The sequence below is a fragment of the Nothoprocta perdicaria genome, unplaced genomic scaffold (assembly GCF_003342845.1).
Source record: "Nothoprocta perdicaria isolate Ctin4 unplaced genomic scaffold, notPer1 scaffold_138, whole genome shotgun sequence".
In the NCBI taxonomy this organism is placed as follows: domain Eukaryota; kingdom Metazoa; phylum Chordata; class Aves; order Tinamiformes; family Tinamidae; genus Nothoprocta; species Nothoprocta perdicaria.
Genome location: NW_020454516.1, coordinates 2,059,202 through 2,072,872, shown reverse-complemented (window position 1 = coordinate 2,072,872; position 13,671 = coordinate 2,059,202). Strand labels below are relative to the sequence as shown.

Here is a 13,671-nt window from a genome sequence, read left to right as displayed (position 1 = left end):
GCGGGGCCGGGCGGGCCAGGGCGGCCGTTGCGGCCGTTGCCGCCGCCATTTTGCGTCAGGGGCCGTGGGGGAGGGGCGCGCGGCGCGGCGGGCGGGAGCGCGGCAAGATGGCGGCTGACGCGGCCCGCGCCGCCCGCAGAGACCAAGGTGTACGTGGGGAACCTGGGCACGGGCGCCGGCAAGGGCGAGCTGGAGAGGGCCTTCAGCTACTACGGGCCGCTGCGCACCGTGTGGATCGCCAGGAACCCGCCCGGCTTCGCCTTCGTGGAGTTCGAGGACCCGAGGGATGCGGAGGATGCCGTCCGCGGACTCGATGGCAAGTGAGTAGTTGAGCTCTCCGCTAGTTAAAACCAGCGGGGAAGGAATCGGGAATATCCGCCCTGTTTTCTTGTGGTGCTGCCGCAAGCAGAAGAGCGCTGCGGTAACGTAGAGGCGCCGTGGCTTTGTCGCAGGGTGATCTGCGGCTCCCGGGTGCGAGTGGAAGTGTCGACAGGGCTGCCCCGTCGCTCGCGCTACGACCGGCCCCCGGCGCGGCGCCCCTTCGACCCCAACGACAGATGCTATGAGTGTGGCGAGAAAGGCCACTATGCTTATGATTGCCATCGTTATAGTCGCCGAAGGAGGAGCAGGTATGTGTGAGACCAGAGTGGCCGGGTTGCTTCACCAGTTAACTCTTGTGTAGCTCTTCTTAGTAAAGAAGAGAATGTTACGCCAGTTTTCTTTTAACTTTAAAAGCTAGAGTAAATGTATAGGCGTATATTTCAATTTGTTGCTATTTCTATCAAATGTTAATATCTTAATAATCAACCTGGTCAAAACCTTTCAGGTTTCTTCGTTTGAGTCAGTCGCCTTGATTCAGAATGTCACGAGCCTTAAGATTTCATGCTGAGGCGCCTTGCAAATCCGACACTTAAGATCCTCCTAGACCTTGAGGTGATCAGCATAAGAGGCCAGATCCCCTCGAGCCATCTACACGTAGCTTCACCTTATTCTTTAAGGGCAGAAAATTTGAGACGGTGATCGCCGTAACAGTAAATTTGGCTTTCAATTGGGGCCCCCCCCTCCGGTTTAGAAAGAGGAACACCAGATTGACCACATTCCCACCTAGAAAAATCTTCTTGCGTCAATCAAGCCTCACCCTGGCTCATTGGGCTGTCAGTTTGATCGTCGTTAGATTGAAGAGAACACCTAGATGCAGCGATCGGCTATAGATACTTCTAGATCGTCTAGATCTGCTAGACCTTGGGCCAAAGAGGGTCGACCTGCAAACTTGCAAGGTTTATTTTAAATACACATTACAGTGTTTTCTATTCTAATGTAATTCTGCAATGTAATACAGCTTTTAACATTTTTCTAGGTAGTAAAAATGCTCAAGACAAGTAGGCCCAGGCATTTTTTTCCAACTGACAGATGCTAGTTCTTTAGTTGTCTGAAAGTTTTGACTTCAGCAGAGGCTCACATGCACAGATTGCTGTGGCTGTTTCCTCACACCGGTTTTCTCTAACCTAAAACTAGGTCCCGGTCTCGATCCCGCTCAAGGTCCCGAGGAAGAAGGTATTCTCGCTCACGCAGTCGCAGTCGTGGTAGGAGGTGTGTTTAACTTGGTCTTTTTTTCCTTTTCCCCTACATACAAAAGAGCTACAGTTTTATAATTCGTTTTTAAATTCTCTCTTGCAGGTCCAGGTCAGCTTCCTATCGTAGGTCGCGGTCCGTTTCTCCTCGTAGGTCTAGATCTGTCTCACCCCGACGGTCCCGATCAGGTTCCTTGAAGAGATCAAGGTAATTAGACTAAGAACGCTTTAAAAAGTTACCAGTAATTCTCAGTAAAGTTAAAAGCCTGGTGATCCAGGCACTTTTGGGGACTTCAGTACAACTGCATGTCCCATGATGAATTTTGATGTCTAAACTACCTAGTAAACCTGCAGATTTTACTCTCAATATGTAGATGTTAATGTAAGTAGTGTTATAACAGTCATCGCTCCTAGTTGACTTGCATTCTTTGATCTTATTTATGTTCTTGATTTTCTTAATTCAGGTCTAGGTCAAGATCCAGGTCTAGATCCAGATCTGCTACGTGGCCACGAAGCAGGTAAGATCTCTGCAGTGATGGAGGATGCTTAGTCACAGTTGTTTAAAGATCTGTTAACGTTTTCTGTTCTTAAAGATTTCAGGAATAGTTCTATGTTCTTACTGCAAATACATGGGCTGGAAGCCAATAAAAAAAACAGTACAAAAGGTCATTCTTTCTCTTTTTATGTTTTATGTTTATTTTACATATCAGCATCTAGGTCCTGTTAGTGAACAGAAGTACAGTTTGGTTGGTTTGCGTCATTACCTCACCGACGTGGCAAACCAATGTAGAATTAATGGGAAAAGTGCTTTGTGTCACACATCTGACGCTGTGGATACTTCCTATAATTTGTCACGAGAATGGCCTTTTGGTAGTGTTTGTAAAGCGAGAATATATGTAAACAGTGACGGCTTAAAGGCCTGGCTGGTGCTCTGAGACACACGGCTGTTTTCCAGGTATCGGAAATAAAACAGACTTTATTCCCAGTGAGTTGATTTGTGATGGTTGAATTAGATTTGAGATAGTACAACAACGTGAAGAATTACTTTGTACCATTGAATGTTCCAGCAGTGGGGCCATCGGATTATGAACAAATACAGCCTGTCGTTTGTTCTCTTCAGTATCGTGATTTCTTTCCACAATAAAGGAACATGTAATTTCTAACACAGTCACTCTTGCAATATGATAATTGCCATATCGGGCAATTGAAAGATGGGTTCTTTACAGAATCAAAGTAATGCATGGCACATTATTATTTATTACTTATTTATTATTATTTATTATTATTTGTTATTATTTGTTATTATTTGTTATTATTTGTTATTATTTGTTATTATTTGTTATTATTTGTTATTATTTNTTATTATTTGTTATTATTTGTTATTATTTGTTATTATTTGTTATTATTTGTTATTATTTGTTATTATTTGTTATTATTTATTACTATTATTTATAGACTGTATGTGTAAACTTTAATTTTTATATTAATTTACTATAAATTTATAATCATTTTTATATTATTGTAGACTTACTATTTGTTTATAGTGTTATTTTTGAGTTTTTTCAAAACAGTTAAGATTTAAAAGAATGGTTTTTAGCAAGTGTGTATAGAAGATTAAATGCACTGAATTGAAGGCACTCATGGGAGCAGCTGCCTGCAGCCACTGCATGGTGGCAGGTGAAACTCAAGCCTGACAAAAGAACAAGTTCAGAGCATGTATGAGTCCCTGCCACTGGCACAAGCCTGGTGCCCCAGTGCTGAGCCTGTGTGCAGCATCACTGCAGAAGCTTTTTCTTCTCACACTTAGCAAGATAAGGCTTGTAAATGTGCAGGGCTCCGTGTTCGGCATTATTACAGTTTTTCTGCCGTTCAAACAAGGGCACGTGTGTGCTCCAGACTTCCTTGCTGACCTGTCTTTTTTCCTCCTGTAGGTCCAGGTCACGTGGCAGATCTAAATCGGGCTCCCCGGCTAAGAGGTGAGAATACAAAGATAAAATCCCCAGTGGCAGCTAGAACTCGGTATTGTTTTCTCGTGATAGACAAAAGCTGCTCCTTGGATCAGTGTTTCGGGTAATAGTTTATAAACTTGTTAATTCTGTGACTTGCATCTGGTGGCTTCTAGAAAAAAAAATAACCCACAGCACAGGCACCAAGCTGATCTGTTCTGGATGCAACAGTGACTATATAGATTCCCTGGATGCTACAGAGAATATAATCCTTACCCACCTCCTTGTTTCCACTAATTCTTAGTGGTTTGTGCCACGTTAATGATTTTGTGTTGCTGAATTCTGTTGAATTCCACTGCCCATCAGATAAAAGGCATTAGATTTGTTAATGCTGTGGGTAAAATACTAGAAAAGATCCGTGACTTTTTTGCTTGTCTGAAAGCCTCGTCTCGGCTCTTCCTCTTGTTTCCCAATGTTTCCTCTATTGGGGATGGCTCTTTAAAATTAGCCTGTGCCAACAGAAAATCCCTACTGTTGTAAAAGCTGATTTGATAACTGCCATTTTAAAGAACTTCATGCTCAATTGTCGACGATAATTACATTGTTGTCTAAGATATTTACTGTCTTGAACCTGTCAGTTCCTTTCTAACTGTAAGCTGCATTACTTGTATTCTGTTTTGACAGTCGATCAAAGTCCCGATCGCCGTCTCCAAAGAGAAGGTGAGTTGTTCTCCATCCTGATAGCCCAGAGGAGGTTGAACTCGCATTGTGTTATCCGCAGGGATCTGTGCTGAGGAGGGTAACTGCTGCTCAGGGTAAAATGCCAGGAAGGTGTTTCGCTGAAATAATAACACCTGTGGTTACAGCTCCCATTCTTGTAAAGCATTTCCCCAAGGTGCTGGGTTTGCAGCCCTATTTTGCCTTTCCCTTGACTGCTGCTCCGTTATTTTCAGTTCTCTATCAGTTTTACTGGACCAAGGCTGTTTAAAATAAACAGGGAGAGGATATGTGGTGTCTGGAATAGCTGTAGTCCTGCTGCCGCCTGTCTTCCACCTTGGTCATCTTCCTACCCTGCAGACTGCTGCTTGCACTTGTGGGTTTCTTTTTTCCCTGTTTAAAAACCACTCTATATAATTTAACATCAGTAGTCCCATAGCACTTGGATAAATGCTCATTATATATCAAAGTGTTGAGCATAATAGTATTACAGAAGGAACAGTAGAGAAATGCAAAATTATAAATCTATATTGCAAAAGCAACTACTCAGGTTGATTTTGTTTATTGGGCTCATTGTGAAGATTTTTTTTTTCTTCCTGGAATTATTACAAATAAGTTTTTTTGTTTTTGTAAAATAAATGCAGTCTCTCCTAACATGGATATAATCAGCCCATTAATTTTGTCAGTAGCTTCTTTGTGTGCTTGTTTGTTTTAATTGATCAGTGCTTGAAGGGTGCTGAAGTTTCCAAGATATCCTCCATCATTTTGCTGTATTTGTGAATCTTGTATCACTACTCTAGGTTTAACTGTGATTTTTTATTTCCTTCTTCCTTTCAGTCGCTCACCATCAGGAAGCCCTCAGAGAAGCGCAAGCCCTGAAGGAATGGATTAAAGTTATGAACTTTTGTGAAGAAAGTTATTTTGCTTACATTATAATAAGGGATTTTTTTGTGGTGTCTTTGTAAATGTAAGAATGTAGATAGAAGAGTCTATGAATGAAAATTTGGCATGATCTGGGTCTCGTGAGTTAGTCGCAGCAGTAGACTAGCACAGGCCAGTTTTTATTGTATGAATCAACTCCCTGTGATATGAAAATGTGGGACTTTTTTATTGGCACATTGAAATAAAATGTGTATTTTTAACTAAAGCTTCGCTGTGGAAACGCTGCTGCTTCTGTTAACGTTTGGGTGGCTTTCACTGGGTGCCATGTGGGGTGGATGAAAAGTGTCTAAAATGGTAAAAACTGATGCTAATGTCTTCTCAAGCTAAGTCCCTTTCCACAGCTGTAGTCAAATGGCCTCTAGTGACAGGAGCACTTTCTGGTTTCTTTGAAAGGAAACTTGAAATTCAGCCTCTGTTTGCAGATGGTTTGGAAACTTGCATGTGGCCTTTTTCTTCCTCTCTGCCCGTTCAAAGGCATTCATCTCTTCTCCTGATGGATTTATTTTTTCTTATTCTGCAATGCTCGCTCTTTGGTGCGATACCAGATGTCCAAAAATGTAAGAATGAGCTTTTATTCAAAACACTTCACATATTTTAAACAAATAACGTCTGCAGAAATGTCCAAACACAATACAAATCATTAATAACTAAGTGATTTTTTTCCAACATTTTGTAGTTACTCAATTGGACTTTAAAGAAAAATCCCTAAAATACCTCAAGGCATGTGTTTTTATGAGGGAAGGCCTAAGGAAATAACTCTGCAGGAACTTGGGAACACGTGTGTGAGTGGAAGCTGCTCCTGGTCTTCCTGCAGTGCTCTCTGCCTTCCTTATCTCCTCACCAACCTCAGGAATTCTAAGGTGCTGCACAGAAAATAGCAGGAGTTTTAAAGGAGCCCAGATCCTGGACTTCATTGGTTTAAGCTAGGTTCCTACAGCAAACACCTAGCTGAAGGCTTAATGTATTTGTACATCCATATATCCAAACTCATGCTGTAGTCAAAAACCGCATGATAAGGCACTTTGTGGACATTGATCAGAGCAGAAGACTGGAATCAAGGCTAGACCAAAAAAAAGGGTAAGTGGTGGGGTTTTTTTCTTATTTTTTTAAAAGTGGGATGGAATATCTAGCAGAAATATATAGCAACCTCAGTGTTAGAGCTTACAGACCTGTCCAAGCACACAAAGGGAAAGTGAGGGCTACTATAAGGCCCCGAGTGAAATAGTGAACATTGCCTCAGATGTGTAAACTGTAACAGTATCCTTAAAAAGAAGGAGGAAAAAGATGAAATGGGGCTTTTTGTTCCCCCTGCGCTTTCCAGCTGGGGCTCCTGCTTGCTGGGGGCAGGAGCAAGGAGAAGCCCCCGAGGCGGCCGGCTTTGAGAGCAGCCGCGCGGCTCGTGCAGGGTTCCTGTCTCACCTGGCCCTGCTGGGGTCTGCAGGCCTCAGGCCGCGGCGAAGAGCAGCCACGTGGTGTGGTCGTAGTCGTGGCCCGGGCGCAGCAGCGTGTCGGGGAAGTGCGGCTGGGGGCGCGAGGGCAGGTCAGGAGGCGCTAGCTGGGGTCTGCAGCACGCAGCCAAACCCCGTCCTCCCGCCTCGCCGGCGGCCAGCGCTCCTTCCTGCACAGCCGCCCGGCAAGGCCTGCGGAGGCGGCGGCCGGAGACCCTCACCTTGTTGACGGCGTCGGGCCAGCTCTGCGTCTCCAGGCAGAAGGCCGAGTGCTTGGCGTAGGCGGCGCCGCCCTTGCCCCGCAGGGAGCCGTCGAGGTTGTTGCCGGTGTAGAACTGCAGGCCGGGCTGGGTGGTGCGCACCTCGAGGCTCCTGCCGCTGCCCGCGTGCCGAGCCCTGCGCCGCGACACGGTGGGTGGCCGCGCGGGGCCAAGGATGCCCGTCCTACCTGGCCACGAGGCGCCAGGACGGGAACTGTGCGGAGCCATAGGCACCCGTCCTACCTGGCCATGTGGGGCCACGGGTGCCCGTCCTACCTGGCCACGCGGCACCGGGATGGGAGCCACATGGGGCCATGGGCGCCCGTCCTACCTGGCCATGTGGGGCCACAGGCACCCATCCTACCTGGCCATGTGGGGTCCATGGATGCCCGTCCTACCTGGCCACACGGGACCACGGGCGCCCGTCCTACCTGGCCACGTGGGGTCCACGGGTGCCCGTCCTACCTGGCCACGCGGCACCGGGATGGGAGCCACGTGGGGCCACGGGCGCCCGCCCTACCTGGCCATGCGGGGTCCACGGGTGCCCGTCATACCTGGCCACGCGGCACTGGGATGGGAGCCACGTGGGGCCACGGGCGCCCGTCCTACCTGGCCATGTGGGGTCCACGGGTGCCCGTCCTACCTGGCCACACGGGACCACGGGCGCCCGTCCTACCTGGCCACGAGGCGCTGCGGCGGGCCTGGCCTCAGGCAGAAGTTGTGGTCGAAGCCGTCCAGGTGGAAGCGCTGCAGGTGCTGCCCCAGCTCCACGGGCGCCCGCAGGTCGAAGGCTGTGCCCTGCACGGCGGCCACCTCCCCTGCGCGAGGAGAGAGGGTGTCATTTCCCACTGAGACGTAAAAGGCAGAAATGCCACCAGGCTCCCAGCTCCTCAGGTGGGGAGAGGCTTCTCCAGCCTCGCACACCCCTGCCCTCACCTCACCTTTCAGGGCTGGTGGGAACAGCAGCACTCGGAGCTGCTAACCCCACACTTAAGTCTCAGGTCTCTTTTTTAAGGATACATGTGGGAATGCTGCATCCTGCAATGAAAACTCCTGGGAGAACAACCTCCCTCGACACGTTAGCACAAAATGCAGCTGGCCCAAATCAAAATGAAAATTTCATCAGGTGATTCCCCCCCCCCCCCCCCGAAAGTCATATTTTCCTATCCGTTGCTAGAGGGAGCAGTGCACAAAATGAATACGAACCATTTTCATTTAGGCACCTACTTAAAATCCAGCAAGAGCTGCACAGAAGGGCTTTGTGTCTAAAGGCTGCAAGAGCTCAGCCTTCACCCCAGGGCTGAGAACATCCAAGGATCCATCAGCTTGGGTGGATGCCTTTAGCTAAGAGATTTCTCCAGGCACTCAGCAGTGCGTGCACAGCTGGTTGTGGTTTGCAAAAGCAAATAGACTTTGGTTACAGCAGAATCGCCTCCCCCAAAAAGCTTCCTGGCTTATTTTTCTTCTTTTTTTTATTTTTTGAAGATGCTTTTCCTCCGCCCTGTGCTTGGCAAAGTGGCCCTACAAGGACAGCAGAGAAGCAGAACCTGCCTGTCCGCTCTGCCCGCCTGCTGCAGCTCAGCATTCACTGTTGCACCTGGATGACCTGGACTCCTCTAAACCAGGAGGGATGATGAAAAATCCATTATTTAGGTACAAATATCTGGGCCCACTTTTTTGGTTGTTTGAATCTAATTTGGGCTTTTGAAATTAAAATTAAATGCTTCCTTTTTTTTTATTTTTCTCCAATAATTTCCTTTATAAAAAAAAGTCGGTCTTGTTCACAAGCAAACTCGACTCTTCCTTAGACTCATTCTGCAGTGTGACCTGCTCTTTCTGCAGCTCGTTGGAGTCACACAAAAGTCCCCAGGTTGGTGCTCAAGTGGAGCTGCTGAAAGACTAACCTCAAGCCACCCAAAATGAGGAACAGGGGAAGTCCAGTTTTATCCTCTTTTCCCCCCAAATCAAGGCAGTGTGCAAGAGGGTGACAGCCCCCCTTCTATCCTAAGACAGCAGTAACAGCACCTGTGTTTAAATAACCCACTTAGCATGCAAAACAAGCAGGTTGCTGTTAACCAGCTCTCCTCTTGCAGGCCTGCAGGATATTAAAGCTAGCTGAAATAATAAGCTGTATTAAAAGTGCCACTTTGGGGCGTTCAGACTTGTAGCAAACAGTGCTGGCTCCCCATTCTGTCTGACACCTCAGTTCGGGCAGGAAGGATGATACTGAGCTCCCAAACACCAAAAATCCCGATGGTTTTGGAGCTCCCGCTGCTCAAACCCACAGGGGAGGGTTGCACACACACAAAGGGTGCAGTCAACTTGTGACAAGGGCCAGCATCAAACCAGGGGACAAACCCGGGGAGCTGAGCACTGAACTCGCAGCGCTGACACCTCTGGGGCCAGGTGCAAACCAGCCATCCCCAGGACAAACCTTCTTCATCATCATCAGTTCTAAACAGAGGGCAAAAAAAGGTAACAGTGCTCAGCATTGCCACTGGATCAGCAACCAACAGGGAGCAGCAGCAAGTCCCAAGGGGGAAATGGGGCCTCAAGAAGTGATTGGTGCCTAAATGCCTAAAAGGCCCCACCTGGGACCCCTCCCAGCCCTCCAGCTATAAGCTCAGAAGCCCATGGGCTCAGCTTGGCCTATGCTGTAGATATCACCTCTGCTTTTTTTCTGTCTAGGTCTTTCCCAGGTGGTCCTTGGGTTTCTGTTGCAGGTATGTTGTCCTGGATGAGCCTCTCGAGCCCCTGCTGCAGTTTCTCTCTTTTTAATGCTCTTCTCCCTGGGACTCCCAAACACCCATCAGTGAAACCTTCTCCCCCATGTGCAGTGAGGCTTACACTACCCACCAGTAGGGATCTTGGTGTCATCCACGGGCAGGTAAGAATCTGCTTCAATGGAGATCTCGTGGTCGTAGATGTCCTTTGAGCCCTGTGGGAGGACAGGAAACACTTGCTGTGGCTCCTCAAGCATCCCAGTATGTGCTGCAGTCCCAAATGCATCTGGGAATGATGCTCCACAGTGCTACTGGAGCTGTCTGGTACTGCCTGCTCCTACTGCATCTCCCTTCTCCCATATTGTCCACTTCAGGGGTGCCAGGGCAAAGGCACCAGCCCTGCCAACAGATCTGCATGGGGCCTGGGAGCTGTGTATCCTGCAGGATTGGGATGATTGGGGCAATTTTTGCTGTAGATTGACTAGCCAACGCACACCGGTGCCTCAGCATCCGAGGGAAGGAAAAGTGGGGAAGAATGAGGTGTGTGGGGATGTGTCTTCCTGGCTCATCTCTCGTGGTGCAAGAGGGGGCTGCACTCCCCTTCTCCTGTGCCCTCTGGGGTGCTGTCAAGAAACAGGATAGGATCAAAGCTGAGCGCACACGGCACTGCCTAACTGAGCAGCAATTTCATACCCAAAGGCTGCTGCTCCTCTGGAAACGTGCCCGAGCTGCAGGGGCTTGTGTAACTGCCGGGAGGACAAGCTGGAGGTAAATTAACTGCAGAGTCGTTATTAGAGCAGCAGCATAAACAGACGCCCTGCCCGGAAGGCCTGGGATGTTTCTAGGACCATAGATGGGTGCTCAGAGCTGTGCCTTAGGGGATTCAGGCCTGAGGATACATCTCACACTCCCTGCCCAGAGCTGTTATTTCTTCTAAGGTTGCTTAGAAACACGGTGAGACTGAAATATGACTGAGATGCAGTGTGGTCTAGCTGTCAGGACCCCTACATGCTCTTCTGCTCCTTCTCCCATGATACAACCTTGGTGAGACCGACACTGCCCAGTTGTCCCTGAGGAAGGGTGGGCAGCGTGTGGGTTGAGAACTGGCTGAATGGCAGAGCACTGAGGGTTGTGGTCAGTGGTGCAGTCTGGTAGGAGACCTCTAGCTACGGGGGCTCGCCCAGGGGTCAATGTTGTGCCCAATACTGCTCGACTGCTGCTTCAGTGACCTGGAGGAAGGGACAGGGAGAACCCGCAGCAAGTTTGCTGCTCCAGCAAAGGGCTCTGCTGCCATTCAGAGGGACTGTGACAGCCTGGAGAGAGGGGAGCCTCATGAAGTTCAACGAAGGGAAATACAGAGTCCTGCACCTAAGGAGGAACAAATTCACACACCCTTTTCTAGGCACCTGCCAGCAGACCTGGACTGCCCCAAACCAACAATTTTTCTTCCAATAATCCTATGGGAAGTCTCTTCTCCAAGGGTTCCTCTCCTTGCCCTGCAGCTGCCCGATGTTGTTGGGCCCCCTCGTGCTTACCTGCCCAGCCAGGTTGAAGTACGAGTGGTTTGTGATGCTGACGGGTGTCGTCTTGCTGCTCTGGGCTCGGTAGTTGATGGCCAGCTCCCCACCATGCAGCGTGTAGGTGACCCAGACCTTGAGGTCTCCGGGATAGCCCTCCTCGCCGTCCGGGCTGAGCCGGAAGAAGCGGATGCCGCTTGGCACGACCTCGGGGCTCCAGAGAACCTGCAAGGATGGGGCTGTCAGCTGCAGGGCAGAGGGAAATGCTGCGTTCCGATCACTTGTCCTGGTTTGAGGAAGCACCCAAGGAACAAGGCACCCAAGCAAACACAAAGGTTTTTCCTCGCCACCTTCCCAGCTCTTCCACCTAGGAAAAGCATTTCTACCCATGAAGGACTGAGGAGTAACATTCCCTTATTGCAAAAAAAAAGGAGAAGCTGGAAGAAAACACACGAAAATACCAGCCTGATCTTAGTCAGCTGGGGCTGCCTTGGGGATTAAGTTTTTCCATGTGGAGTGAAGATATGGGGCAGCTTGCTGTGATGTGGGGTGGAATGTGTCCTGGGCCTCTTCACAGTACTCTGTTCCAGAGGGTGCTGGCTATGACCAGTGTTTCTAAGGCAGAGTTACTCCCTAATCAGACAGGACTGATCCAGAGGCAAGGCCTGGCCAATGTTCTGGATCACTCCATCCAAGGCCTGTGCAGTTTATGAAATCACACTTGTCAAAAGGCAACGTTTGCACCAAAAGCAGGAAGCTGAGGTGCCAAAGGCAATAGCTGGACTCCAACCTCTGTCCTTTCCCCGTGCAGAGATCAGCTGCATCCGCTCAGCAGGAGATCCCGCTGCCACGAGGTGCCACCATTAGCTGGGCTAAGCGGGTCGAGCCTGCCCGTTTGTGCCAAGCCCTGCGGAAGCAGAGCTGCTCGTTCACCACCACGCCCCGGCTCCAGGATTTGACACCTTTTATCGCAGACACGTTTGCAACGGGCTGCAGAGGGTCGAATTTTTAGCAGGGCCTTTTGCAGACACCTCAACTAGCCCCAGGGGCCAGGTGAGGAAGGTTGGAAGCCTGCCTTGATGCCAGTTCATAGCTGGTACTGCTCATTAAGTGGTTTTCCCCTCTCAATGCTCTGACTTTTGCCCGATAAGGCTGGACGTTCCTTCACAGAGCAAAACATTAACCCAGGAAAGCAGCTGCACCTGCACGTTTGCACAAGCTCCTCCAGGGAAAATGTGGATCAGCCTCCGGCAAAGCACTTGATCTCACAAAGCCCAAGCCCTCAGGAAAGTGGAAATTTCCATGCATTTTTGGAAAGACCAAGATTATCAGCAACGCTACCGGAGAGGAATCACAAGGAGGAGACACAGGGCAGCTCTTGCCCCTCGCAGAGCTGTCCTAGGGAAAATAGGAGCACTGGGGAGGGCAGAGAGCGATGCTGGGGCGTGTGCCCATCCAAAACTTCCATCCAAAATCCCTGAGGAGTCGGGACCGAGGACTCCCCTCGCTGTTCCCGGGGGCTGAAGGAGCCCCCAGGCCGGCCCTTACCTTGTCAAACCCCCTGGCTCCTCCGTGGAGGCTGTTGGGTCCGTTGTTGAGGGCCAGCTGATACTGCTGCCCGTCCAGGGTGAACCGGCCCTTGGCGATCCTGTTGGCGACGCGCCCCACGACGGCCCCAAAGAAGGGGTGCTTCCTGGTGTAACCTGGCCAGAAAGAGAGCAGGAAAATTGGTGAAATCGCAGGAATTTTGCCCAGTCAAGGAGTGCCACCCCAACAGAAGGAGGGGGCCAAACACTAGAGCCACAGCGTCCCCTGTCCAGTGCTGAGCCCAGCTGGTCAAATTCCCCAGTTTTCGTTATTAGTGTTATTACTACAACTTTAGAAGTGGATTCAGACCCACCTTCCAAGCTGTCGAAGCCCAGGACCACATCTGCAAAGGCGCCGTGCCTGTCCTTGGTCTGCAGGGCGGCCACGATGCAGCCCAGGGTCAGGATCTCCACTCGGACGCTGTCGGACTTCAGCGTGAACTTCTCCACCGTCCCGCCGCCTTCCTCCGGCGGCAGGCGCCCGAACGCTTCCCTCGTCACCTCCGTCATGACGCCGGGGTCTGCGGCCCCTCCGGGCGGGAAGCGACAGTGTTTGGAGCCGAGCGGACACAGACAGGGATGTGTGGAGGCAGCGGAGTCACCGGCGCCTCCCAGGGCCGCAGCGGGGAGGAGTTAGGCCAAGCGCCGCTTCCTGACGGATCCGGATCCGCGCTCAGCGCCTGCTCCCATGGCCGCCTCCTCCCGCGGTCTCCTCCTGCGGCCCTCGGAGAGCAGGACGAAGCGCTGCTTGTTGCTTTAAGTCGGGAATTGCGTGAGGAAGTGAGCTGGGCCTGTTGAAGAGAAGATTGAGAGGGGATCTGATCAATAGGTACAAGTAGCTGAGGGGAGGAGGTAAAGAGGATGTAAACTCTTCTTGGTGGTGGCCAGCGACAGGACAAGGGGTAATGGGTGTAAAATAAAACCCAGGCAGCTCCACATGCATGTGAGGAAGAGCTTCTTC

At 50.1% G+C, this 13,671-nt stretch overlaps 2 protein-coding genes across 2 annotated transcripts in view; one reads left to right on the top strand and one right to left on the bottom strand.

Annotated features, from left to right (window-relative positions):
* The window catches only part of SRSF7 (serine and arginine rich splicing factor 7), a 6,951-nt gene extending 1,581 nt beyond the window's left edge, over positions 1-5,370 (top strand). Inside the window, exons 2-9 of the mRNA XM_026033994.1 lie at positions 60-320; positions 453-629; positions 1,516-1,590; positions 1,678-1,779; positions 2,036-2,089; positions 3,503-3,547; positions 4,202-4,237; positions 5,072-5,370. Of these exons, the coding sequence (XP_025889779.1) occupies positions 60-320; positions 453-629; positions 1,516-1,590; positions 1,678-1,779; positions 2,036-2,089; positions 3,503-3,547; positions 4,202-4,237; positions 5,072-5,126 (805 nt within the window). The 3' untranslated portion in view covers positions 5,127-5,370. The remainder of the gene's footprint in view (positions 1-59; positions 321-452; positions 630-1,515; positions 1,591-1,677; positions 1,780-2,035; positions 2,090-3,502; positions 3,548-4,201; positions 4,238-5,071) is intronic.
* A 614-nt stretch (positions 5,371-5,984) lies between these two features.
* On the bottom strand, positions 5,985-13,274 carry GALM (galactose mutarotase). The gene is made up of 8 exons (XM_026033953.1): positions 13,025-13,274; positions 12,673-12,827; positions 11,143-11,349; positions 9,741-9,822; positions 7,561-7,702; positions 6,846-7,020; positions 6,596-6,698; positions 5,985-6,438 (listed from the first exon to the last, which is right to left on the bottom strand). Exons 1-7 carry the CDS (start codon positions 13,218-13,220, stop codon positions 6,621-6,623), a joined length of 1,035 nt encoding a protein of 344 aa, XP_025889738.1. The 5' UTR covers positions 13,221-13,274; the 3' UTR covers positions 5,985-6,438; positions 6,596-6,620.
* Between the last annotated feature and the right edge of the window lie 397 nt (positions 13,275-13,671).

Bases quoted from the DNA above. Each gene is read 5' to 3' on its own strand.
- GALM (XM_026033953.1), bottom strand. From the start codon at position 13,220: ATGACGGAGGTGACGAGGGAAGCGTTCGGGCGCCTGCCGCCGGAGGAA. The intron at 7,703-9,740 runs GTGGGTAGTGTA...CTCCTCGCGCAG, and splicing joins TGACACCAAGATCCCTACTG to GGGAGGTGGCCGCCGTGCAG. The intron at 7,021-7,560 runs GTAGGACGGGCG...GTCGCGGCGCAG, and splicing joins CCGCAGCGCCTCGTGGCCAG to GGCTCGGCACGCGGGCAGCG.